Genomic DNA, 27,298 nt, shown 5'->3' with positions numbered 1-27,298 from the left:
TATATTAATAATTGTGCCGATGTCACTATAGTTACATGACATAGAGAAGCCACCAAAAGGAAGTATTTTATATCCTTGATGTGTGACTGGAGTGACTTTTCAGCTGCAGCTTATACAGTGGAAGAACAATTCCGACAGAAGACTGTAAACCAGGAATGGGAAACTTTTTAAAGAGTCTGATAGTGCGTTCGGAATGAGCGCCGAGATGAGTGGGAAGGGCAGGTACCTGAAGACACATGGACAGGAAGGTCAGAATTTACAGATGTTTCGCTACTGAGGGAGTTACAAATGAGCACTCCTGAAAAATAACATTTGTAAATGATCATAGTATGTGATAATAATTTGTCTTGTTGGTTGATTGTAGATTACTGTTGACATCGTTACTCTGGAGTAGGTAGTCTGTGCCCTGAGTATATTTTCATCAGCATGTCAACTTGTTGTCATGGTTTAACCACAGCCATAGCTCAGCCCCACGCGGCAGGATGGGGGAGAGAATTGGAAGAGTGAGAGTGAGAAAATGCATAGGTTAAGACAAAGACAGTGTAATAGGTAAAAGAAAGCCCCTCACACAAGCAAAGCAAGCCAAGGAATTAATTCCCCACATCCAGTGGTCAGGCAGGTGTTCAACTATCTCCAGGAAAGCAGGCCTCCAGTTATGTGTAATGGTGACTTGAGAAGACAAACACTATTGCTCCAAATGCCACCCACTCTCCATCTTTCTTCATCTTCCCCCAGCTTTATATGCCGAGCATGACATCATATGGTATGGAATATCCCTTTGGTCAGCTGGGGTCAGCTGTCCCAGCTGCATCCCATCCCAACAACTTGTGCACCCCCAGCCTACTCACTGGTGGGGTGGGGTGAGGAGCAGACAAGCCCTTGGCTCTGTGCGAGCTTTCAGCTCAAATCCAAACCACAGCCCTGTACTAGCTACTATGAAGAATGTTAACCCTACCCCAGCCACAACCAGCAGCACATCTGGGTAATGTAAATAGCAACTACAGCATGAGACATTTCTGTGCAGGCTGACAGGAACGTGAACAAATAATGTTTCATTTTAATTGCAGGAAAATGTGAGGAATGATAGGTGGAACTGATGAGAAAGCAAGGTAGAAGTGTAGAAAGGTCAAGTTGAACCATTTCTTCAGTGAGTCACAGGATGTCTTCTGCTCTGAATCTGCTCCCTCTTTTCAAAGCAAATAGCTAGATAATGTATGGGGATTACAGTTCCTGTCGCTGGATTTGTTTGTTTATAGTTACCCTCTTAATGGTACAGGATTTAGTGGGAACAGGGCAAATACCAAGGAGAAAAGAAAGCTCTTGAAATTCTACAGTCATGCTGAGAGCTGGTATTTGTAATTTGTGGATGAAAAATCACAGGCGCGTTGAAATGATTACAAAGGCAGGCACTGTAAATCCGGAAAGTTCAGAGGTAAATATCCATCAGCAAGAAACTCAGATGAATGAAGCAGCGCACAAAGAGCTGTGGTGATGTCTTGCAACCAAAGCTATGGTCAGAATACTCTTAGTGTTTACTGTTGAGACATGGCATGAAATATTTTGAAACAACTGTGTAACCTGCCAGGGTGGAGAGATTACTTTCAAGTAGTCTGGTTCTGTTCAATTATTTTTAGAAGCGATTGAGTGATTTTTCTCTTTCCTCACTTCCCCAGGATAAAATGTAGTTTCCCAAAGGGATCAGTCCAGTTAATTCTTCCATTCAACATTTATAGATTGATAAGGGCTGTACTATCTTTGGTAATCTGATGACACACAGTTCTACATTTCCTCCTCTTTTTGACTTCGATGCCAGATTTATCTAGTGCCTGGAAGAAACAAGGAACTGGGTAAAAGCCAGCTGGCTGGAATCCAGTCTGAAAGGTGAAGGTGATGTTGTCTGGAAGAGCAGAATGCTTTGAGGATTTGATGAAAATCATATAGTTTATTTTTACAAGGGTATCTGCTCAAATACAATATGCTCTATTTCTGTATGATGGTTTGTGTGTAATAGAAAGGGTCTTTTTTCTTTGTTTTACATGAAGAAATGGAACAGGCTCCTTTCAGCTAAGGATGCCAATGGCATTTCTTAGACAAAATTAAAATTGATGAATATATGTGCATAATAGGGATGGGTTACTATTAAGATTTGCTTTACCACAGCCAACCTATTATGTCCCTCTGGTGATCTGTTCCTCCAGAACTTCTTTTCCCAAAGGAATGATGCCTCCAACCCAGCCTGGCATGCGGTACTCTCTAGCTAATGAAGGAACATCCTAGAATTTATTCTCTGTGGAAACAGAGTTAATGAGGACTAGGAGATACTTTCAGAAAGATGACACTTTGTTTCAGGTCTTTGTACCTGGTTATAAATTGGTGACATAGTCCATTAGAAACAGCACCAGCTCCAGGAATGTATGATCTGTGGTGGAGATTTCAAACTGTCCAAACTAAACCTTACAAAATGACTTTTATTTTTGCTGCATATACAATATCCAGTGAGTAACAGGAGTTACGTCTCACATGAGAGAACAGCAGGTAGAACTCTACTGTCTGTAAATAGACTGAAACCCCACAGATCTGGATTGAATTGTTTCCTTGGCATTCCTGGACAGGTCATTTCCCATTTATTTGGGCTGGATGGCATTTTGGGGATTGTCCAGATGTTATTTTTAGCCATCAAAATGACCGCTTAAGTGGGGGATTTACAGGTAGCAAAGGCATTTTGAGAGGTTTATTCCACCACCACCTGGTTCCCAGGGAGGGAGAAGGACTTCCTTCTCCAGCCATCCCTCATCGGTGTCATATTCCTGCTTTTCTGGCTTGGAGGAATCTGTCCAGACTGGCGCTGAGGCAACTTTCACACCTCGGGGCGGCTGAAGGATTGTATACAGGCGATCACAGAGCGGCAGCTCTGCCGGGCTGGACCCGCACGGCTGAGCAGCGGTGTCGTTCCCGGCCCGGGGAAGCCAGAGGCCCGCCCGGCGCCTGCCGCACCGCTCCTCCCGGCCTTGCTCTCGGGTGATTTGCCTAAATTGCAGTTCGTGCCGTCGGGCCTTCGAGGTGATGGGGCTGTGGGGAACCTGCCGCCCTCCCGGGCCGCTTCTCCCGTCGCCTTTCCCGCTGCCGTCTCCGCTTTCTCCTCCTCCTGAGGGCCGGCCCTCTGCTTCCCGCCACCTTTCTCCCTGGCGACGGGCCCTGTCGGGGGGCCGCTCTTCACCCGACCCGGGCAGCCCCAACGGCGGGGGCGGCGGGAGCACGGGAGGCGGTGGCCGCGCAGCGTCTCCCCGCCCTCCCCTCTCGCCGCCCCCCCCCCCCTTCCCTCCCCGCGGCCGCTGGGTTCGGTCCTCTCAGCGCGTCGCCGGCGCCTTGGCTCCTCCTTGTCCTTCCTCGCGTGATTTTTATCGCGTCCATTTTTTGTGTGGGGATAGATAAATAAATAAATAAGGACAGCCGTCGCCCGCCCCCCGCCTCCCAGCCCGCGCGGCGCCGCTAGGGGCGGCAGCTGGGCCCCGCGCCGCCCCGGTGGGAGAGGCGGTGGGGCGATGCGGAGCCCCCTCTCGTGACTCCGTCTCTCCGCCATGCCATGGGTTAGGCGGACTCCATCCCGCAGCCGAGAAGGCACCAGCCAAGCGAGGCGGCGGCAGGAAGCGGCGCGGCCCGGCCGAGGAGCGGCGGCGGGAGGCGGCGGCGGCGAGAGGCGGGCGTGGCGCCCCGCTGCCCCCTCCATGAACGGCGGCGAGGAATTATGAGCCGCGGCCGGCGGCCGGGACTGGCGCTCGCCCGCTGGGGCTTCCCCCGCTGCGCGCCCCGGGGCGCCGGGGCTCCGCTCTCGCACGCCCCCCGCCTCGTCCCCCCGGCAGCCTCTGCCCCCATCTGCTGCCCCCCCGCCGCTGGCTCCGTCCCCCCTCTCCCCGCTGGGTGCTTAGGGTTGGGGTAATCTCGCCCGCACCCAAACTACAGAGCTCCCGCTCCCGCGGCTAATCCTGCTCTTTCCCCTTTCCCTCCACACCCCGCCTCCGGCCCTTCCTCTCTCGGCGCTGCCCTCTCCCCTCCCCGCTCCCCCTGCTCGCCCCCCTGGGCCCCGCCGTCCCCGTCCTCCCCGCTGCCGCCAGCGGCCGGGCTGGTGGGTACGAGGTCGGGGCCGCCGGCCACCCCGCCCCTCCCCGGCGGGGCCGTCATTAGGCTGCCGGTTGATTACAGGGTATTGATTTGTATGTGCTTCTCCCGGCGCCGGCGGCGGCCGCTCCCGCTGGTGCCGCCGCGGCCGCTGGAGTTAGGGCAGCGCTTCCCGTAGCGGCGGTGAGCTCCCACCAAACATGTCGGCTCCCGCCGGGCCCCGGGGCGGCCCCGCTCCTCCTCAGCCTCCTCCGGCTCCTCAGCCCGAGATGCCCGACCTCAGCCACCTCACGGAGGAAGAGCGGAAGATCATTCTGGCCGTCATGGACCGCCAGAAGAAGGAAGAGGAGAAGGAGCAATCTGTGCTCAAGTAAGGGCGGGCGCATCCCTTCCTCGTCCTCCCGGCCCACGGTCGCGAGCGCGGAGGTCTCTTCCCCGGCCTCGGGGGCGGCACGGCCGGGACGGGAGAGAGAAGCCAGGCGGCCGGGGACGGGCGGGGGTCTCTCTTTCTGCCGGCCGTGCCCCGGCGACTGCTCGGCGCCGGAAGCGTGTGGGGCACGGCGGTGGGGGGGGGGACGGGACCTGCCACCGCGGGAGTGGGCAGAGAGACGGGGCCGGGAGGCCGCCGGGCCGGCGGGGTGTCGCGGCCCGGGCTCGCAGCCTGCCCCAGCCGCGCTTCACGGGGCGGGCGGCGGCGCGGCGGCTCCGGCTCCTCACGCCCCGGCGCTGGCCGGGGCAAGGCGCCCAACATGGCCGCACAGGTGCCGTTCTCACCCGGCGTGTGCCATCAGGAGGAAGGGGGGGGGTGGGTCGAAGCGGCGGTTGGCGCCGCCGGAGGGGGCGGATCGGCGACATCGGTCCCCTTCCCGGGGGCGCGGCGGGCTCCGGGCTGGCGGCGGCGGCCCTGCCCGGTGCTGGCGCGGTCGCCCGGGGCGGAGAGGGACCGCCGGGGCCTAGGCTCCGGCCGTCTCGCTGGGTGGGTTTGCCACAGCCGCCATCTTCCCCCGACAACGTGTCTGCCGCCCGCCCCCGCCCCGCTGCTCTTTCCAAGCGTAAGCCCCAGCGCCGGGGGAAGCGGGGCGCCCAGCCGCCCGCCCGGCGCGGGCATGGGAGGCGGCTCCGGCCCGGCTGCAGCACCGGCCGCTGTCCGCTGCGGCTCCGTCCCGACTTCAGCACCGGGAGCTGTCCGCGGCGGCGGCGCCCCTGCAGCCCTGCGCGGGGCTGGGCGGCCCCGGCCCGGTGGCGCGGGGGTCTCGTCCTGCCGCTGCCGCCCGGGCGCGGCGCGGCGCACGGGTGGCCGGGGAAGCGTGAGCTTCCCCTTGCGCTGTGGCCCTGCCGCGAAGGGGAAACCGGTCTTGTTGGGGGGGGGGCGCGGGGGTCTTGCTGTGCCAGCGGCACGGGTCGTGTCCTTCCCAAGCCCGGCTGGAGACACAGAGTGAACTCAGGGAAGCCGTTCTCCCTCTCTGGTGGAGTAGTCACGCCGGCTTCTAACGGCTTACAAACCAGCAAAGCTGCTTCGGTGGTGGACATGACTTTTATGAGTGCGGAGAAGCTGAAGCATAAAGCGTTTGGGTTTTTTTAATCCCCCAATTAGTGTTGTGCCTTGGACAGGTTAAAGGCAGCTGGCTCTTCACAGCACCTGGAAGCTGTCTTCTGGGCTTTAGTTGCTGAGTTCGGGAGTCTGTTTCCAAGATTGGTTTCATTACTGTTAGCGTCAGGACGAAAACTTCAGATATCGTTTGTGTGACAGCTGCTAAACTGTGATGTGATAGCCTAAAAACAGTCCAGTATCTGCTTAAAGAAAAAAATAAAAGTCTGGGGTGAGCATTCTGATGAATGCCAGTGTAGTGTGAGCACTGGAAACAGTGTGGTACCTTGTTTCATCACTAAACTCCCCTCAGTGTCATGCTACACAATTTGCTTGCTATTTTGACACTTTTATTTTAAAACAACTAGACTCCTTTACATTGCTAAATTTATGCCATGTAGAAGTAATGCAAAGTTTTGTCTAACATTTCTGCACTCCTAAAATTTATTAACATATGGAAAATTATCCAAGGTGCTGTTTAGATATTATAGCATTACAGTTTTAAACAAAGCTCCTGGCAAATTTTGTCGTGGATGATGATGTTTATAATCCAATATACAGTATGATTTCAGTATAATACTAGGATCGGCTTGAACTCTTAAGCTTACAAAGGAAGAATAAACTGTTCTCAAGTAATGACAAGGTAAAACCAACTTAAGAAATGAAACAGAACTGGTTTCATTTGTAATCTTCAGAATCTTGGAAGCAGACAATGGACAAAAGAAAGGTCTTTATCACATCTAAAGATAAACTACAAGCTTCATGTGAGGTTTAGTTTCTCATTATGTCTCACTAAAGCTTCCTCTTGAGTTCTGTGTAAGCCATGGGGGAAATGGCGTGGTGTAAAGTTTATACACAAAGGATAGCCTGAAACAGCGCTCTCAGGAAAATGCTGTTGTCAATAGAATTTGGATAGATGGCCCACAATATTTTACAGGATAAAATGCGTCTTGTGTCAAATGAGTAAGTCACCAGTTTAATTTTTCTTTAAGCAAGGTGGCTCCTTGAACCATCAGGTATCTGTTTATTGTGAAAATATCTACAGATTTTTAAAGCACAACCCTCCAACAACGTCTTACGAGAGCTTGTTCTGCATTTTTAGGTAGATATTGCTGAGTTTAATTTTCTTGACAGATGTTTTCGTTCTGTCAAGAGAAGAGAAAGAAGAAGAAAGAAAAAACCCCCAATATTTATATGAATGAACTACTGTTACTGCATAGAGATAAATATAGTGCTAAATCCTGCAGCCTTTGTTCAAGTGTAATTCTCCTCGAAGGCAAGCTCCTTTTGAAGTGTAAGGTATTTTTGTCTGACTAAGCAATAAAAGTGTGTCATTTCATTCCATGGAGAAATATGGGAGGCTGAAAAAAGATGCTGAAAACAAGAGTTGATGTTTAGAGATATTATCACAAGAACTGTTCGAATGTTGTAGAAAGGGGCAAGCATGGATTTCCTCTAATTTTTTGATAATTTATGGTGATTGAGTGTCAGCATGAATGGCTAGTCCCTGGGCTCTACTTCCTTTCTCCATTCTATTTCTATTCTGTGCTTTTCAAATTTTTTCGCTGTGCCCATCACTGTGGTATTTGAGCATCTTCCAAAAGTGCATTAAGTAGTGTGACTCACATCTGTAATGTGGACTATTTATTCTTTTTCTTTCGCTCCCTGGGGTAAATATGTGTGGATTTAAAATAGACACATAACTTCTTCTCCTTATGCTTGTTTTACTCTTTTTGGAGAAAGAAAATGCAGATGGTATTGAGTTGTAATCTGTAGCAACTAATAGTGATCAGGTCAGCATGAATTCTTGCCAGGATTTGCTGGAACATGATGGCATGGAAAGCAGAAGCTTTCCAGATCCGCTCTCTCCTTTGGCCTGGTTCGGTCTGTGAGATACGCCCAGCTACAGTTGTGCGCCGTGTTCCTGTGGCAGAGCTTCTGCTTTAAAAAGGCGAATGGGCAGCAGACTCTGCTGCTTTGACTGTCTCTCTTCTGGAAATTTTTGGGACTCTTGGAGTGTGTTTTGAATGTCATGTACCAAGAAGGTGCCTTTTCCACAAGGTTATTGAATGTATACTTTGCATATTATTTAATATGCATAATGCATGGCACTCAGAGTGAATTTATATCTGCACACTGAGTGTAAAACGTTCTCTGCTCTTATAGGAATATTCACGTATTTTAAACTTTTATCTTTGTGTGTATTGTACTTTCATGCATATAGTCCAGAACTTTAGATGATGGCTTTTCCTTTACATTATGCATGTCCTTCCTCTTACAAATTCTAGTTTTTTGTTTGTAAACTTTCTAACACATTGCAGGTAGCACATTTCCTCCGTGTGGATTGATCTAAGGGATCAGTCTCATGGTTTTTTGCTTTTAATTTGTACTTTATTTCTTTATCAAAGCAGTGGATTGAGAGGATGCACACAAAAAAGCTTTGTAGAAGATGCTAGGATGCTGATGTTATTTGTGAAGACTTGCATTTCAGCCTGTGTGATCTGCATGTGCACTTTTCTACTTGCAGTATCATGAGTTTCCAGCTCCTTTGTGTTACTGTTCTAAAGATAAAATGCTCTCCTTGTAAAGTCAGACTCACAGCTCTGAAAATACATGCATTTCAGCTTTTCATCAGTATGGACAGTTTGTCCTGGTAGAAAACAAGTTTTCCTGAGAGAAATTTCATTCTGAAACCAGCCAGCTTTTCATATATTTGCAAAGGATCACCGGTTTACCATGAGGTCCTTCGAAAAGATCTCTTTTGTGTGTATGTCTGGTTAAAATCAATCAGCAGTGTCATCTGTTTTATCCAGGGGGAGATGACAGTTGGAAACATGGTGGGCTGGCTAGAGAGTGGTGGCTCTCTGTTAGCCACCACTGTCAAGTCCAGAGTCAGCTTTAGGAAGTCACGACTGACTGCAGCCTTGTGTGTGTTCAATTGCTGTGGCCGTGATTGCACAGGAGTGGTAAAAAGTGGGAAGCTGCACTGACTGAAATGAAATCTCTGACGAGCAGACCTCAGAGAAGCTAGACTGTGTGGGCTCTGCGTGGCGCCGTGGGTGAGTGAGATGTGGGGCAGGATGCTGGGCCTGGGGAAGAGGAAGCAATAGATTGATGGCTGTGAGTCACAGCAGTGTAAATATCCGCCTCAAAAAGCTATTGTACTGCTTTATAAATAATTATCCCACTATGTAAATAATCAACTCTGATTTACACTGCTTTGAAAGCATTGTGTGTTTAGGATTTGGATTTTTGGGCTGGAGGGATGACAGAGATACAGGGGGTGCTTATTTGTTATTTGAAAATAGAGATATATATATATATATGGGAATTTCCAAAATCTTCAGGGTAAACCCAGAATGTTAGCATTTGGCTATAGAGTGAACTAGGACTCTACCCACCTGTTCCAGTGAGGGTGGTAGATGACTGGAACAGGTTTCTCAGAGACATAGTAGAGGCCCCATCCTTGTAGATACTCAAGGTCAGGCTTGGTGAGGCTCTGAGCAACCTGACCTAGTGAAGATGTCCCTGCTCACTGCAGGGGGGTTGGACTAGATGGCCTCTAAAAGTCCCTTCCAACCATGCACATTCTATGGTTCTACAATCCTAGGATTAGTTAAGTTATGCTTCCACAGCTTTACGCTGTGTTTTGTCTGAATCAGAGGGCTGATCAGAGCAGTCCATCGCTACACCACTTGTCATTTTGCTTTTGTTTCTGTGTCTTATAAAATAAAATATACAAGGTGACTTTAAAAGTAATAACTTTATGTGATGTAAATAAGTCATAGCAGAAGTTATACGAAAAGATATAGCTGAACAAGACAGTTGTCCCCTTCTCTGCCCTGTCCTGCCCTCTTCCTTCTTTCCTCACCTTTTCCTTCCTACCACCTCATTCCCTGCTCCCGCCTAATATTCTTGATCATCTCCCCTTTCTTCTGTTTTAACAATTTGGACTGCTTTTGGGGCCACTCTCAAAATTGTCATTCCTTACTGTCCTCTCTTACCACAGGTTTGGACATTTTACACTGTAGGTAATACTTGTCAGGGTGTTACGGCTTCTACCATTTGCTTTCGAAGAACACCCAGTATTTACAACTGTTCTCTAAAGCATCTAGCACACTTTTGGGTACTGTCTGCAATTAATAGCAGTAGTACTTCCTCTTAGTGACTAAGCAGAACGTATCTGGAGATCATACAGACTGGCAGTTACACTAATTACTGGGTTCGCTACTGTTAATGTTGAGTAAAATTTGAGAAGACTGGAATAGTACTGATGTTCCTGCATTCATAAAGTACAAGCAAGATGGGTTGGCTGTGGGAAGGCCTGATATCATATGGGACCAAAACCCAGAAAAGCTGATGGAGACTTTAGTTAACAAAGAACCCCAGAAATAGGTATTTCACACCAGCCAGTATGTGCTTTCTGAAATCTTGTTAAATAAGTCTGCTTTTACATTCTTTGAAACAACAAGAAGAAACCACGTGATTTTACATCTTAAAGACAAGAGTGTAGATCATACTTTAAGGTGCTGGCACTATATCCTAGGAAGTGGTGATGGGTAATATTCAGTGGTCTGTGGAAGTGAGTTGAGGGTGCTGAATGGTCCATTCTGTATTTTGCCTTCATGCATCTGTGAGCTGAGTAATGTCTAAATAACTAAGAATGTCAAATAATTGATTTTTCCATTGAAACAACATCTTAATTAGTGTATATATTGTATGTACAAAAATGCACACAAGTGATAGTTTACTAAAGAACTGATAGAAAATGGTTTTTTACCCTGCTGAGGAAGTTTTAAAATACTTGCAGCTTCAAGTAGAAGCTCCATAATAAGGAAGAGAAAGTAATAGAATGTTTTGAACTTTAAAGTTTAATGCAGTGGAATGTGAAATTAGCCATGTATGTAAAAATTAAGTTTTTATCCATAAGATAGACTAGATAGTCTTGGGAATTTTCTTCAGGTGAATGCTACCTCTCACCCCTCTGCTTTACTGGCTTCCTTAAAGTTTTACTGTTGTGTTCTCAGTCAGTCAGAAGACTATGAAAGTTCCTAAGTCCATTAGGCCAACCTTTTCCAAGAAGGAGGGTTTTTTATTGCTGTCTTTCCTTTTTTCCAAATATCCTATCTGGTGGCTTTTTGGATAGGAACTTGGGGAGATAAAACCCGAAAAAACACAAGAGATGATGAGTTATGATCTCCCTATACTTGTTTGACTGCAACAGCCTTGCTTTGAGGTAGGGATGATTTTTGGATTATAAGATTAGATCCTGTGGGCTGTCTTAATTGTATGTCTTACTATATCATTGTTAATTGCTACAAGTTATCATAGCAAGCTAATATCTTTAAAAGTGAGCAATAGTGACTCTTCTTAATTTAGACTCATAAGCAGGAAGAATCTCTAAATACTAATTGTTTAAAAATGGCATTCAGAAACGTTAATTCATATTAGAAATTTAAAATTCAAATCAAACCACATTTTTTTTCAATGCTTACTGAGTTTAGACTTTGGCTTTTTTGCAGGACTACGTGGTGTAACAGAAGGAACTGTTATGTTCTTACAGCATGACTGACCGTTGAGAGTATATTATAGTTTATTAATAAGGACAGGTTACATCTAATCTGGTAGTGCTTTTGTAAACTCAGTAAACTCCAGCAGCTGCATCTCAGGATTTGTTAAACGTCTGGTGATGCAGTGTAATTGCAGAATAAGTACTGTGCTGAAAACGGCTTCAGCATGATGTATCTGTCTCTTTTCCTCATGTGTTTCTCCGAGGTATTGTCTTGAAGCTGCAAAGGGATCATCAGGTTTATAAGAGTCAACATAACACAATGTGAGGTAGTAGGGCATTCAAGAAGTTAATATGTATCACTTTTGGAGAGTAAGAGTTCAACATGATTTATACTGTTTCATTGAAGGAGGAAGGCAGTTCTTTTATAGACTTCAATATCAGCTGTCATCACATTTTTCTGCCTAAACATGTTCGCAGCGTGATCTGAGTTGCATTTTGATAAACTGAAATTAAACTAATGCATTTTGATAGGGGAGGGGTTTATGATTGTCTACTTTATGTATCTTTTGGAGTTTTGAAGTTTTGATCTGAGACCCTGAAGAATGTCTTTGATTTAGGCTTTAAACCCTTTAACCTTCCATAAAACCATAGTGAGATATCCTGTTTGTTTCTGTTAGCGAGAGCTGAACTTGTGTTTCAAAAAAGTCCCAGTGCTTCTATTTAGAAAACTCACAAAGAAAAGCTTTAAACTTTTAATAAAGTATAACCAAGTTGTTTTCTTTTTACTGTCTCTATGGGGTTTGTTCTTCTTAAATCTCATTTGAAGTTGTTTAAATAGCAAATATTATATTGTATTTGTACATAGACTATCTCACAGGTCTTGCAGCATTATGAGGTGTTTGATACAACGTGGCATTTTGGTTCTATGTATTTGTGAGGGCAGTCTTTCTTTAGAATGTGTATTATCTTGTGCATTTGAGGGACTTCAAGTGTCTTGACCTTTAAATAAAATTGTTGACTTAGAAGCAGTCAGCCTTTTTTTTCGAAAATGTTTTCCAACTGTCTCTCATGCAACTTTTCAGAAATCAGCACTCCAGTGTGTTGGCAGGAAATCTTTTTCAATATACTGTTACTCTAACTCTTGGTGCATTTATACATTTTTCCTTACAGAAAGGATGAGTGAGAAGTAATGCTTTTAGTACTGTTTATAGCCCAGATAGCACATCGAATAATAAAAAATAGGGCTGGTTGGGACCTCAAGAGGTTTTCCAATTCATCCTTTGCCTTGAGCTAAGACCAACTAAAAGACAGAAATTCCTGACACTTATTTGTCTAATCTAGAGATTCTCAACGGTGAGGGCCCACCTAGCTGGTGACATAAGGCCTCATGGCCAAGGCAAGGACACATAACAGATGACACACAGAATTTGAACTAATCAGCTCCACATGAGTTATGCTGCCTAGGAGGACTGGGCCAAACAGATCTTAGAGTAAAGCTCTTGGATCCAGTATGTAACCTAAATTTTTTTCAAATGACAGTTTACAACTGAAAGGTATGAGAACAATGAGTCCAACTATGGACCTAATCAGGAATGGAAATTCCTTGAACTCCCTGTGTAATTTGTTTCAGTTACTCAGAGCAGTTGCCATTTGATTTTTTTCCTTTTCTCTTAACTGAATCTCTTTCCTGTCGCTTGCTTTTACCCTGCCATTGAGGGAAATGCAGAGCAGTCTCTTAGTTTTCATTTGCAGCAACCTTTTATGTATTTCACAAATGTGATCATGTCTTCTCCTGTAGGTTCTCATAATCTTTTCTGCAGATTCAACAGGTCATTTATTTTAGAATATTGACCATTCTTGTTGCTGTTCTTTATAGCCTTTCTAGCCGATCTTTTTGACAATACAGTGTCCAAAACCAGGCACAGAGTTGCAAACAAAAATGTGTGGGGAGAGAACAAGGCTAACACCACATCTTGCACAGAAGACTTCCCTTGTACAGCTGGTGTCATCTGTGTTTGGGGCTTTTTTGTTGTGATATAGCATTATGGACTCGTGGTGAGCTTGTGATCTACTGGACCTTCAAGTGCTTTTTTGGAGACCTGCTGTTGCATCAGTCATTCCTCATTTCATGTTTTGAAGTCGATTACCTCAGTGATGCATAGTGTTTGTCTTTATTGCTGTTGAGTGGTATTCTGTCTGTATCAGGTGCCTCTTATGAATTTTGCATTAGAGTGCTCCAATAAAATGCACAGACAGCCCATGGAACAAGAATGAGGATTTACCTCTAGAGAGTATCCTTATCACAGACCTATTTAGACTTTCTCTTGCTTGTCCATACATTCACATTCCTGACTGCTCAGCTTCACAACTTCACTGGTAGGATGCAGAATAACCTTCTTCCAGTTTTTCCCAGAGCTTGTTTGTTAGGGAAGAGAGTGCTGTGTTCAAATCTACTCAAACTGAGAAGAGTCTACTACACAGGTCTTGGGAAGACATAACTGCTACACTATTGTAAGGGAAACACTAGTGTCCTCTGCTGTATTTATTCAGTCCATGGAACCTGTCAGGGGATGGGAACCTGTCAGGGATTCTCCATACTGTGGAAAAGTCTGCTCACATCATATTATGAACCAAGGAGTCCTTAATGGCAGAACCAACCATAGACATCAAAATATGTCAATCATGAGCTCTGAGTCCTCATGAAACCAGACTTCTTTAAGTTCAGCACTCATGGAACTGCTTGGTGAATGAAAATTACTGTCTCACTTTTGGTATCTCATGTTACAACTTTAAGAGCTTGGTTTAAGGATTGATCCCAGAGAATCTCTGGGATTCTTCTGACCAGATGTGAATAGATACAGTGTAAGACATCTACATGTGAAATCACTTAGATTCAATGTAAAGAAAATGGAAATAAAGAGGTACCTTTAGGATGTGATCCGTCTCATATTAAATTAGATATTTCAAACAGGCTGGATGAATTACAGAGCCTATTTCTGGCTATGGACTTAGAAGGAAGATAGAGTGAATGTGTCAGATGTAGAGGTCTATTTTGCAGACATGTTGAGGCAGACATCTTGGGCTAGTTAAGTTGAATTTCTCCTTCAGAGTCCTGCCTTTGAGAGCAACTCTTCACTATTCGGTCTTAGATGGAATGCAGTAGTCACCTTCCTACTGGCACTGACTTCTGTGGTTCTCCAGATTTCTTCAGAAGCCTGTTTGTCAGTTTGCATCTTTTGCATATATTACAATCAATTATTAATTAAGGCATGCTCATTTATCCATATCTTTACTATTTGAGACTCACTGCTGGGAACCTGTAATGTTTCCCTTCTAGTCCAATGTTATTCTTAGGTATTTGGTATAACTTTTATACTAAATTCAGAAAGCCTTCAAAGAATGAGATCCAAAAGAAGACCTTGGAATACAAAGAACTTTACACCATGTGAGATTGAGCATATCTATTCACAAAAGTATGCTGCAAAGAAAATTTTCACATGCCATTTATCAGTAAGAAGAATTAGTGGATATTTGAAGCCAAAAGGCAGAATCTCATAGCTGAAGCTAGTCTGATTGCTAGATGAGAAGTTACAAACGTGGGATTTGTCTACTACTTGAAAACTTAAGACAGTGTAACATTGAGGCCCAAAGAAAACTCCATAAACTTGGTTTAAGTTGATAATTACTTTCCATAACTCATACACTGTAACTCTTTTGCTGTGTATCAAGGGGAGTTAGAGACTTTGGCGTGTTCTTTGAATGTCTTTTCTGCCAGTTCACCATTGCTTTAACAGTATTCATTTAGCTGCTGTGCATTTGCAAGCTGATAGATCACCTTTGATAGTAGTCCATTAAAAACATACTATTGAATTGCTGTGCATCCCGAATCCAGTGCTTTCTTGCTCTAAAAGCCTGGATAAACAGGTATCCGCGGAAGATGTTGCATGGTATAGAAATCAAATGTATTTTTGCTGAATCAAGCCCTAAGACAGTTTGGGAACAGGGGTTTTGATTCAGCATGCTTTCATTAATTTGGTTAGTCATTGCGATTATGATTCATTTCATTCTGTGTAACTGACTGCTGCACAGCAAGTGACAGCTGAACCATGTATTATCTAACAGCTAGAAAAACAGCATCACTGGCACGTTTAGAAGGCTGACCATTATACTTTCCCTGAACACGTGCTTTGGGCTGAAGTTAAAATGCTTCAGGAAGATCTTACTTTTTTCAAAATACTTGTAGCATTACAGGTATGAAATATCATAGTAAACAATATGAAATATTTAAAAATAAGAACTGCATTTTTAATTTATTAGTAGAACTAAGCTTCATGTTCTGATTTTTAATAATTTATTGGATTTTTGGATTGGTTGTAAAATTATGCCTGTGAATACTTCGCTGATAGTCTGATTTACATATAAGTGGTAGGTTTGAGGAGCTAAATTTAAATGAAGGGGAAATATTTCTTAAGTGCTGATACTACTTCCATGCTAATATGTATGACATCAGAAGACATTTCAAGTGAAGCAGTAATTTTAATTATTCTGCTGAACTTTGCTAACAATGCCAGAGAAATTCAAAAGTTAGCAGCTTGTAAAGTTAAGCAAAATCCCAATATGATTGAAAGAAAATAATACTTTTACTTAGTATTCACATTTCTTATTAAAAATTCTATCTTTCCTGTTTAAAAATATTTATCAGTAAATACAGATATATTTTTTTCATGTCCTGTTTATGGTTTATCTTAAAAAAATGCTGTAGAGGGTGCAGTGAAGGCACTGAGCCAGGAAAAGATATTTTCAGGGTAGAGTACAGAGAAAGTATTTGGTTTTTGAAAGTGTTAAATTCTTCTTTCTGGTTGATATCTGAAGATGCAGGTGGCCAAAGAGGAATGAAAATTAATGGACTATAGCTGAGCTCTGATGTACATTTATATATTTTGGATTTATTTAGGCATGGTTGGAAGAAAAGTGTTTTTAGGTACTTTGAAGTGTTTATATGAACATGTCTTTGCATATTTACCCAGTGCTCTTGTCTAAAATTTGGTCTGAGTTATACATTTGAAAAGTCTTTGTAACACAGATATTGTCTTGTATAAAAGAAGTTTTTATTTGGAGAAAGAAAAAAACCTTAGATTTTCAGCTGTTAGTATGAATGGTTACGTTTGTTCTGCACAAAAAAGTGCTAATAATTGTAAAATTAGGCCATGATCACACTTCCCCAACTTAACTTCTCAGACATAACTACTTCTTCATTCAGTAGGACCAGTTATTTACAAGTAAAAGATTCATTAATTAAAGAAATATAGGTTAAAGTAGTGCCTTTGTTTGGACTGTATAATTTTGCCTACTGGTAGTTTAAAAAAAACCCAACCAGCATTCACTGAAACTGACGTTTCACAATGGAAGTTGAGTCATAGTTCAATAGTTAATAAGTGTTCCGCTTTTAAAAGTTTTTAAGCAGTGTGCATATAAATGATATACAATGTACTTCACAAATGACAACATTTACTTTCTGAATAGGAAAGTCTTTTCTCAAAGACCAGTAAAATGTGTTGGCTCGGTGGGTCATTAAATAGGTAAAGACACAGGTGTGTAGTTTTAGTTGTTATTTTCATGGCTTAACCCCAGCCAACAGCTCAGCCCCACGCAGCCACTTGCCCACTAACCCCCAGCGGAGGTGGGAAACAGGATCAAAGAGCATAGGTGAGAAAACTTGTGGGTTGATGCAAAGAGTTCAATAGGTGGAGCAAAAGCTGTGCACACAAGCATAGAAAGACAAGGGATTGATTCCCCACTTCCCATGGGCAGGCAGGTGTTCCGCCATGCCCAGGAGGGTGGGGTTCCATCACACGTAAAGGTGACTCAGGAAGACAAACACCATTGTTCCAAGTCTCTCCCTTCCTTCTCTTTCCCCAGCTTTACGTGCTGAGCATGACATCATGTGGTATGGAATATCCCTTTGGTCAGCTGGGGTCAGCTGTCCCAGCTGTGTCCCCTCCCAACTCCTTGTGCATCCCCAACTGGTGGGGTGGGGTGAGAAGCAGAAAAGGCCTTGGCTCTGTGTGAGCCCTGCTCTGCAGGAACACAAACATCTCCATGTTATCAACATTGCTCCCAGTGCAGTTCCAACCACAGCCCCATGCCAAGCTCCTATGAAGAACACTGGCACCACCCCAGCCACAACCAGCACAATGATACACTAATTTAATCTTACATTAAATAAAAAAGAATAGTTTAGAATCAGTAGCATTTTTTGTCACTCTTCTTAGCCACAAGGGTTTTCTTTGTAAGAATTTAGGAGGTTTTTTATTATAGTAATCTATGAAAAAATTGTCTTTGAAAGGGACTGCTGTTCCTAACACAAGTAAGACTACACTTCCTTAATAATGATGACCTATTTTAAAACAGCTCCTGCCTCTCGTTGGCACTGCTGGGCATTCAGTAAAGCTGCCCATAAGAAAAGATGGATGCTTGTGTTAAAAGAGGGAAATTGCCATTAGATACTGTCTATCTTGGATGTAAATAATTTTTATTCACTATTTATAAAGTTACTTAGTGGTATTACCATGATGTGGAAATAGGTTTATGCAAGAGCTCTATCATGTATTTCTATTGCTTAGTATATTTGGCCATCATTAGTATAGGGACGGATTGAATATCTGTGTAACAGTTTTTATATTTATATTACTGAAATGTATTCTAGCCTTAGTTTTAGTTTAATAAAGTTTTTCTTAAAAAACAAAATCTGTGCGTGAAACAAAGGGATGAAAGGATTGGTACTGAAGTCTTGCCCATCAACCCAATTCTTCTTTGCTTCATAATTAATAATTAGGTTCATATTGCCATAATAGGTGAAAACTTACATAAGAATTTATATGGAAGTATGTATCTCACTAGATTTATAATTGAAAGTTGTATCACTTCTTTTTCAGTATGGAGTAATTATTTGTATTGGGTTTACATGTTCAGGTGTTGTGGGGAGGCTGCAGGGCTTGGCTTCTGTGAGAAGATACCAGGAGCTGCCCTCATGTGACAAAGCTGGTTTCAGCCAGCTCTAAAGTGGACCCACCACTGGCCAGAGCTGGGCCTCTCAGTGACTCTGGTGCTGTCTCTGTGATAACATGTTTAAGAGAACACAAAAAATGCTGCGCAGCAGCTGTGAGAGAGTGAGGAGTGAAAAATGTGGGCAGAACAGCCCCACAGACACCAAGGTCAGTGAAGAAGGAGGGGAAGGAGATCCTCCAGGCACTGGAGAAGAGATTCCCCTGCAGATCATGGAGCAAATATCCACCTGGACCCCATGGAGAACATCGTGCCAGAGCAGGTGAATGTTCCTTGAAGAAAGGTGTGGTGTTGTGGAGAACCCATTCTGGAGCAGGCTTCTGGCAGGACTTGTGGACCTGTGAGGGATTATGCTGGACTGGTCTGGTCCTGAAGGACTTCATCCCATGGAAGGGACCCACATTGGGGTAGTTCGTGAAGAACTGCAGCCCATGGGAAGGACCCCATGCTGGAGCAGGGGAAGAGAGTGAGAAGGAAGGAGGGGCATAGACTAAGTTTTATAGTCTGACCACAACGCCCATTCCCCTTCCACCTGCCTTGCTCGGGGTGGAGGTAGAAGATTCAGGAGAGAAGCTGAGCCTGGGAAGAAGGAAGGGGGGGGTGAAGGTGGTTTTACTTTTTCTTTTATGTCTACTGTCCTACCCTGTTATTAATTTGTAATAGTTTAAATTCATCTTCCCAAAGTGGAGTCTGTTTTGCTTGTGATGGTGACTGTTGAGTGATCTCCCCGTCCTTATCTTGATCCATGAGCTTTTCCACCTTATTTCTTGTCCTGTCCTGATAAGGAAAGGGCTTGGTGGGTGTCTGGCAGCCAGCCAAGGTCAACCCACCACAGTATTTTGCAAATATATTTACAAAGCCTAACCTTAGCCTAGTGACACCATTCTTCCTGTGTTCCCCATGGAATCAACACTGCAAGAGAAAGAGGCTTCTCCAGAAGGCACCACTTAGGAGCTAAATTCAGCCCTGGAGCCCTGGGCAATTCCCTTCTGTCGGTGCAGCACAGGCATCTCCATCAGCATCCCAGCTGCTCCTTCCTGCCTCCATGACACCATCATGGTCCTGCTGTAAGTGTCTGCTGAACTGCCTAGTGAGACTGCTTCAGGGAAGTTAAGCTAATGAAAAATATTTTCCCCTTCACCTTGGAAGGATCTGGTGTACTGTGTAGTCCTGCAAGCTGCTGAGCTAGCACAACTGAGGGGCTGGGAGAGATTAGCCGCAGTACTTCTGGAGTTTCTGGAGCAAAGGACTTCACTGTTACTTCCACATCTGTTATGAATGGTCATGGGAAAAACAGCAGTCAACCCATACAGAATAGTTTCTGGGTTTGAAGGTGCTGTTTGAAGTCTGTGAGTCAGTGCAATCAAATTTAGTGTTTAGAGCTTTTCTAGTGAAGAGAACAAAGAAAATGCTCATAAAATTTTGTCGTTAGATAACTGGAGTTGGAAGACCACTGCCAATGTTCATGCAGATAGAACGAGGTTTTATGTCTTGATATCAAAGGGCATATGCAGGTTGTTCTCACAAATGTTTTTAAAACTCTGATTTTCTGGCATAATGGAGTTAAGTGAGTTCAGCTCCTAGGAAAGAAAGGAGAGACGAAATACCTTAGATGAAGCTGGCTGAGTGAATTGGCTCTAGAAAGCTGTGTTGTTGCATTTTCCAATGTGATCTGGGGCATAAATAATGAAAGATGTGTAGCAAAGGTCCTAGTTGTAATTGCTGCACACACAAGCTCTTACGTTTTCACAGGTGACTGGACACTCTTTTTATTGTATAAAATAATGGGAGAGCTGCTTTGCCCCTGGTATTTCAGGTTTTGTCTGGAGATAAGATTTCTCTGATTGTTCAGATTTCGTGGTGGCCGCGGCTCTTAAGTTTGTTTGCAATTTACTTGAACTATAGGCTACGCAGATATTTTAACAAAAGGTTATGTAACTAAATTTGTTATAATGTAATCTGTTATTTAAACATAATTTTAAATAGTGGATCCTGAGGATGACAATTTTTGTTGAACTTCAATATGCTAGGGTCATGAACCTGTGAAATATCAAAAGTTTGTAAGATTCAACAGAGAAAAACAAACCACAGAGTTACCATTGCTACTGTCAGTGCCAACACAAAACTAAAAGTTATTTTTTTCTTGCATCAAAGAATTAATTTTTTTCTAGTTGTAATAAAAGTAATTGATTCTGCTGAGTTAGACTTGCAAAGTTACTTATGCATCTGATATGTAGTCTCACTGACTTAATTGATTTTTTTTAAAAAAAATGACTGCTGGAGAAATAAAGCAATTAAAAATATTATCACGCTAGCAGCAATTTTCTGAATGCCTACCTAGCCATCTTATTTTTAAGCAATGCTATATTTAGAGGGACATTTCATTCTTTCAGAAGAGAAATAAATCTATTAGGACTAGGAATGTTATGTAGGACTATTAAATATTCACATATTTTGTACTACTTCGTTGCTAATATTAGCCCAGTATTAATTAGGAGCTACATTCTAGTATTGGTTAGATTTTTTTTTCCTCTTGTATTGCTATAATGGTCATCTTTGATCTGCATTTTATTGAAAAATACCACAGCTGTCCCCTTTCTTATACCTCTCCTCTAGAATGCCAGTAAAAATTACTACAGAAGCAATATTTTAACATGTTAGTGTATATTGTACCCCCAAATGAGTGTGATGGTCCTCCTTTTAGAACCAAAGCCCACTCTTGTGGAATGATTTGATGCCCCCAAACATGAATAAATAAATTAATTTTTTAAAATGTCATATTCACTCAGAAGCCAGCAATTTTATTAAAACTAACTTCCTTTTGAACATTTTTTCTATAAATATCAACCAGATTTCTGGAGGGCATAGTAGGCTTTTACTTTTTCACAGGTTAATATTCAGACTATTTCAGTGTCCAGTTCAACGAACGTCCAGTGCCTGACCGGATTACAGCGACTCCATTACTGGTTTGCAGTGCTGGCTGGAATGTCTGTGTTCTGGCAAAGTGAAATACTAAGAAGTCTTTCTCCTAATGCTGTATTTAAAAAGGATGCACTTATACTAGATGTTTCTTTCTATAGAAAGTGGGGATGGAACTTCAAGAGAACTCTGTCAGAGATGGTAATGGAATCACTCTGAAAAGAGGAAGAAATTATGGAGGGCATGTTTGTCTTAAACAAGAATCTCTTTTTCTATTCAAGAAGTGATATATTTCTTCCAGTGCTCCAAATATGTTTAAAATTATATAAGGGCTGTTTTAATATTTTTAATTTTACCTACACTCAAGTTATGCAGGATGAGATTTTCCAGATTTGAAAGTTTATATCCATTTTATTTATAAAAATGTTCTGGGAGATGACCCTTTGAGTCTGTCAGTCCTATAGATTTTGATACAGATTAATTTTAAATTAGAGACTTCTCCCAACTCATTTTTTTACAGATGGAGCTTGTAAGAAAATATTTGGGTTAGACCATATCACTGGCAAAGGAAACAGTTCATAGCTTTTTTGCGATGCTTCCCTGAAAATTTTTTTCCATAATAAAATGATTGAGTCAGATTTTGGTTTAACTTGCATTCTTTTATTCTGTTATAAGTCTGCCGATGTCATTAGATCACTTCTGATTTAATCTTATTGTCAAAGAGAAAAAATTAGACCCATTATTGCTCATCATTTATGTCAAAACCTATAATGGCCATGCAGGAGTGAGAGACTGCAGACAGCCCCGCTCCTGCCTTGCAGAATTTAAGCAGTGGATTTGTAGCTCCTGAACTGGCGTCGCTGCCTGTGGAGGAGTGGAGAGAACAGCAGTCTGAAGTGGGGCGTAGTGCTCATCCCATGGAAACCTTGAAACAAATAAAAACCCGTTCTCTCACTTTGAAATTGTAGTTTTAGTCTTGTAGGACTTGAGGACCCACATGGTACTGTCATAATCCCTGTGCAGGCATCCAGATTTTCTTACGTTTACTGTTAATACTGCTTGAGCTGGAGGTGTCTGTATTGAGAGCATGGATTGTAGATTGACTGTTAATGTTTTACTGATGTCTTTATTATTATTATGCAGTAAGGGGTTTGTTGGTAATTTCTTCAATGATTGATAAATGTTTTCCCCTCTTAGATGTGGATAATCATCATCATGTCTAGTCTTTCACTAGATCACAGAGTGTGCAAGGTTGGAAGGGACCTTCAGAGGTCATCTAGTCCAACACCCTGCAGTAAGCAGGGACATCTTCCTCAGAGCCCCATCAAGCCTGACCCTGACTATCTCCAGGGATGGGGCCACACTATGTCTCTGGGCAACCTGTGCTAGTGATCTACCAACCTCATATCGAAGAACTTTTTCCAACTTAAATCTCCCCTTTTTGAGTTTAAAACCATTACCTCTTGTCCTGTTGCTACATGCCCTCATGAACAGTTCTTCCCCAGCTTTCTTATAGGCACCTTTCAGGTACAGGAAGGCTGCTATATAGTCCCCCAGGTGCCTTCTCTTCTCCATGCTGAACAAGCCCAACTCTCTCAGGCTGTCTTCACAGGAGAGGTGCTCAAGCCCTTTGATCGTTTTTGTGGCCCTCCTCTGGACATGCTCCAACAGCCCAATGTCCTTCTTGTGTTGAGAGCTCCAAAGCTGGATGCAGCTGATGTAGACAAGTGGATACACTTTAAAATAAATACAGAAAAGTGAGATAATTTGCTCAGAATGCCCTAGCAAGAGACTAAAATGATGGTTATCCAGTCTAACTATTTAAATAAATCAAGCTATTCACTCCATCTGTTAAAAATGAACTTACAGAGTATGAAGAAGTTAGCAAGCCTTGAAGTATCAGCACTTCTTGTGTTCATTGTTAATTCTGGAGTTTTTTTGTTTTTTTTTTTTGTTTTTTTTTAAAATCTTAAACACTTAATCTATATATAAAAATATACTTCATCCTTAAACATGTTTGTGTAACATCAGTATAAAGGTTAGCATTTTAATAAACAGTGAAACTAATGTACGTTCCACAAACATGATAAAGCTTTGGGTTTAAAGTTCAAGAATAACCATGTGTAGCACGTATTATGCTTACAATAATAAAAAGTAAGGGACTTGAAAGAAATTGCAACTTGAAATCTATGCTTGTGATGTCATCTTGTATGCAGGTATAGCTTTAGGATTTTATTTGTTTGCAGCAGAGTAGGAAGAGTGGGGCTTTTAGTAGTTCTTGTTCTGTCATATTTACAGCCAGTTACCTAACCTTAGTTAACTAGTGAGCACACTCACTGAGTTGCTTGAATTAGTTTTTACACAGATTTTTATGGAATCTAAAAATATTTGAAGAATTAACTCTGATTTAAATCTAAAAGAAAGCTGTTTAATTAATAAACTGCAAATTAGAAATTATGCGTGCATTTGTCTAACGTTTAAAATCTAAAATGTCCTCTGTATGTGTGCAGATGTGATTTTAATGCAAAATTACAACTATTTTTGAAAAACAAGCAATATAAAAGCATTATCTTTTTGCATCTCCTTAAGAAAATCTTTCTGATTGAAAGTTTTTCTGCTGTCTGTGCTACGCTATAGAAGCCATTACTGCTATTTTACCTATAGCAGATAATATGTAAAAGCAAGTGACTTATTGTCTTGAATTATCTTTGTCCCTATATGTTTCTTCCAGCTCATTTTGGTGGCAAATCCCTGTACGTCTGTCTTCACGGGCACTAACAAAATTAACTCCTGTCTGTAGTCAAATTTATCCAGTTTAGTCAAGTAAGAATCGAAGTACAGAGATCTGAAAAGGGCATATTTAATTAATGTTATTTCTAACAGTTGGCATTTGATAGCTTTTTTTTTTTCTCCTTTTCTTTTTGCACTGTCAGCTGCAACATTTCAGACTGAAGTGCTGGTTTTAATTTGCTTGTGACAGACAGTCATGCCAGTCAAAATGCGAGGGCCTGGATGCTATCAGTTTCTGTTCCTTTGCTTATTCGCTTTCTTGCTTTGCTACAACCTACTTGTGCTCTCCCAATCTGCCAGACACATGTAAAGGAAGTTGTAGACTACATTTCTATGCTAGTTTTTTTCCCCCATGTTTCCCTATTTTAAGAAGCTGTTTTCTCCAGTTACAGTTAGGGCGGAATGATCTATACTCTTTAGAAGATGGATAGATTGAGTCAAGGAGCCCGTAAGACTGACACCAGAATCCTGAAGGTACAGTGAAATCACCCAACCCTGTTTCTGACTGTGCTGAAGAGGGATACAGAGCTCTTTTCAGGGCCAGGAAAGAAGCCTGCTCCTCTCCATCTCCAGCAGCTGTGTGGGTGTTTTCTGGGCAGAGGTGGAGATACAGTTGACCTTAACATTTGTTAGCAAGTTTTGGGATTGTCTGCACTCTCACAAAGAAGTGATTAGAAACAAGAACAAATCTGACTTAGATTATCCCTTTGCACTCCAAAAATACATTTTCACAGCCTTGAACAAATGTTGCCCCTGAAGCAGCACAAGTAGGTTTTGTTCCTTTCTCTGGGCATTTAGTAAAAATAGAGCAAACGCGCATCATCCACGAGGCTCCTGTCGTACTGTGTTCATCTTTGTCTCTCTCTTGCTGCTTCTGTTATTTTCTGTCTTTGAGGAAGGATGTCATTACTGCAAAAAGTTTCCAGTGGGAAGGTGGGCCATTCATTTTAAAGGACATATGAATTTGAGCTCAATCTAGTAGTTGAAAATAAATAATTGCAAAACTTTTGTTCCAAACTGAGAATCCAAGCCTCAGTACCGAGAATCCAGGGGTCTCTCAGAATACATTTGCCAGTATCTGCAGCTTTGTACAGGTTCTCTGGATCCAGATAGGGAACTCAACTTCTAGGTTTTACTCCTTAATAAGACAAAATTAAATTCTCTCCAGTTCCCCTGTGTCCTGATTTCCACAAAAAGGAAGCATTGCTGTGTGCATCAGGGGAGAGTTATGGCAAACTATATATATAAAAAAAGCTGGTTTGGATGATTCAGAAGTGGAGTTATCTGGGTTCTGATGCACAACAGAGGATTTGTTTAGGTTCATCCTGGGTCCTCTCCTGAATTCAATTACCTGCAGTGTGCACTGCATTGTAGTATCTACTGTCTATGTATTGTAGCAGTATCTATAGCAGCAAAATCTGGAGTTTGCCCTGCAGTGATGTTTTTAACCGTAGAGTGTGTGATGAGGTGTGTTCTCCCAGGTTATTCTTGTTTGACAGGGAGGTGGCTGAATTTTATATGAGCTATGTTTTCTCATCCTCATGAGAAAGAGTTGAAGTAGTCTGATCAGGAAATGATTAAAGCATGAATCAGAGTGACAGTGTCCTCATTTGAAAAGAAAAAGTGCAGCCTCCTGAATACTTACGGTTTTAAAAACGCTCTTTGTCATCAGTACAACCATGCCTCCAGGAGAAATGAAGAATCCAGTATGACCCCATGACTGTGCACTTGATAATCATTTCACTCTTAATAATCTAATCCGTCCATTGTAATGAAGCAATTAGCTTGCTGTGCCCCCAGCTGTAGTCTAGTAGTGAATAATGGCATTTATTCTTATTTTAACAGTTTTACTGTTGAATACTATTAGGTGGGGTTTATTTGACCTGTCCTTTCAGGCCTTGTACACAGTAGAAAAAAATCTTATTTTATAAGTCAGGCTATCTGTTGTGAGGGCATTTATGATGGATGAATTTAGTTTACTGCCATAAATTTCTTTGGGTCAGAAATAAAGGTAATATAACATTGGTGGAAAAAAATAAAGAAAAAAAGGGCAAGGAAAGGAGAAACCACAGTACTAAATCTGGCTGCTATTAGTTCCTCTGGTTTCATTTGAAGCGATCAAAGAAGTGATCTGTGACAAAATATTACTCATTCCTGATCTCGTCAATGAGCCTCAGAATCTTCCTTGCATTTTTCAATTTCTTTTATGGTCTAACACTCCATTTCAATATGTGTTATCTTTCTAGGGCTCTCTGTGTCAAATGGGAACAAAAATTCCTTGTATATTTTTAAATGGGATAATGGAAAGATTTTATTTGGTGTGCAATACTTTAGGAGAAATTATGTTTATTTTGACTTTACAAGAAATGGGTAGTGCTTGTTTTCTCCATTCACTGTCTTTTTCAGACTTCATTTCACTTTTTCCCTTTTTTTTTCTGCAATGCTTATTCTTTGCAAGAGCTTTCTATGTTATATCTGTTACTCTGCTCCTACAGTGACTTTTTGCTTTGTAGGAATGGCATGCAGGAGATGTGAGGAGAAGGAAGGCGGAAGAAAGTGTCTAGGTTTTGTTCAGCGTTACTTCTGAGAGGCAGATCCAGGTGAAAAGTGACATTAGGAAGTACTTAAGGGGAGAAAGCACCTTTTTGTCTAGAGTTGTCATAGTTTTATTTAAGGTTTTATTTATTTTCAAAATCTACCAATAGAATTTCCTGCTGCTGCTGTGTATTGTGCAAAAATACTACAACTGTGTATGTTCTTGGGGGCTGCTTGGGATGTTTTCACATGCGCAGTAAGGTGTGGATGTGCTCAGGGCTTCATTAGACCTCCTCAACTTTCTGTTGGGATTTGCATCTTCACTGAGGTAGTGAAAACATTTTTTCGGTTTTTGTCAGGATTTTTTTTTTTTTTTGATAGAAAATTTCATGTGCTGCTAGAAGCCAGACAAGTTTTAATATCTGGATTCTGCTGGAAGAAACCAGAATTTCTGCCAGTTCCTCTCCCCAACTCCTTGGCAGCCTCAGTGGCAGGCTGGTGGGAAGCCGTATTCTGCATCCTTGGAGTTGTTCAGTCCCCAGCTCTTCAGCAACAGAGACAGCTGGGGTTTCCAGGACCCCTAGTTCTGGGCAGCATGTCAGGTGGCTTGTTGCTAAACCCAGACTCCTAGTTAAACTGGGTCAAAAAAAGTAATTCCACTTTGTGGAAAATTTCTGAATTTTTAGTGTTCATCCTCCCATAAAACAGAATCACTTCTGGGTTTGAACCTTGTATCTTCCTTTCCTGACGTGGATTTTAAATGTTGTCCTGTC

The 27,298-nt window shown here is 42.5% G+C and overlaps 1 protein-coding gene across 7 annotated transcripts in view; it reads left to right on the top strand.

Moving 5' to 3' along the window:
* Positions 1-4,316: 4,316 nt before the first annotated feature.
* The window catches only part of RIMS2 (regulating synaptic membrane exocytosis 2), a gene marked incomplete at both ends in the record, with an annotated part of 475,681 nt that continues 452,699 nt past the window's right edge, over positions 4,317-27,298 (top strand). For all 7 annotated transcript variants that reach the window (XM_084260505.1, XM_084260502.1, XM_084260507.1 and 4 more), the window contains one exon: positions 4,317-4,486. In XM_084260505.1, the coding sequence (XP_084116631.1) occupies positions 4,317-4,486 (170 nt within the window). The remainder of the gene's footprint in view (positions 4,487-27,298) is intronic.

The sequence above is a fragment of the Gallinula chloropus genome (genome assembly GCF_964237585.1).
Source record: "Gallinula chloropus genome assembly, chromosome: 2".
Classification (NCBI taxonomy): Eukaryota; Metazoa; Chordata; class Aves; order Gruiformes; family Rallidae; genus Gallinula; species Gallinula chloropus.
Note: the sequence above shows the minus strand (reverse complement) of the source record. Positions and strands in the feature narration are given on the sequence as shown.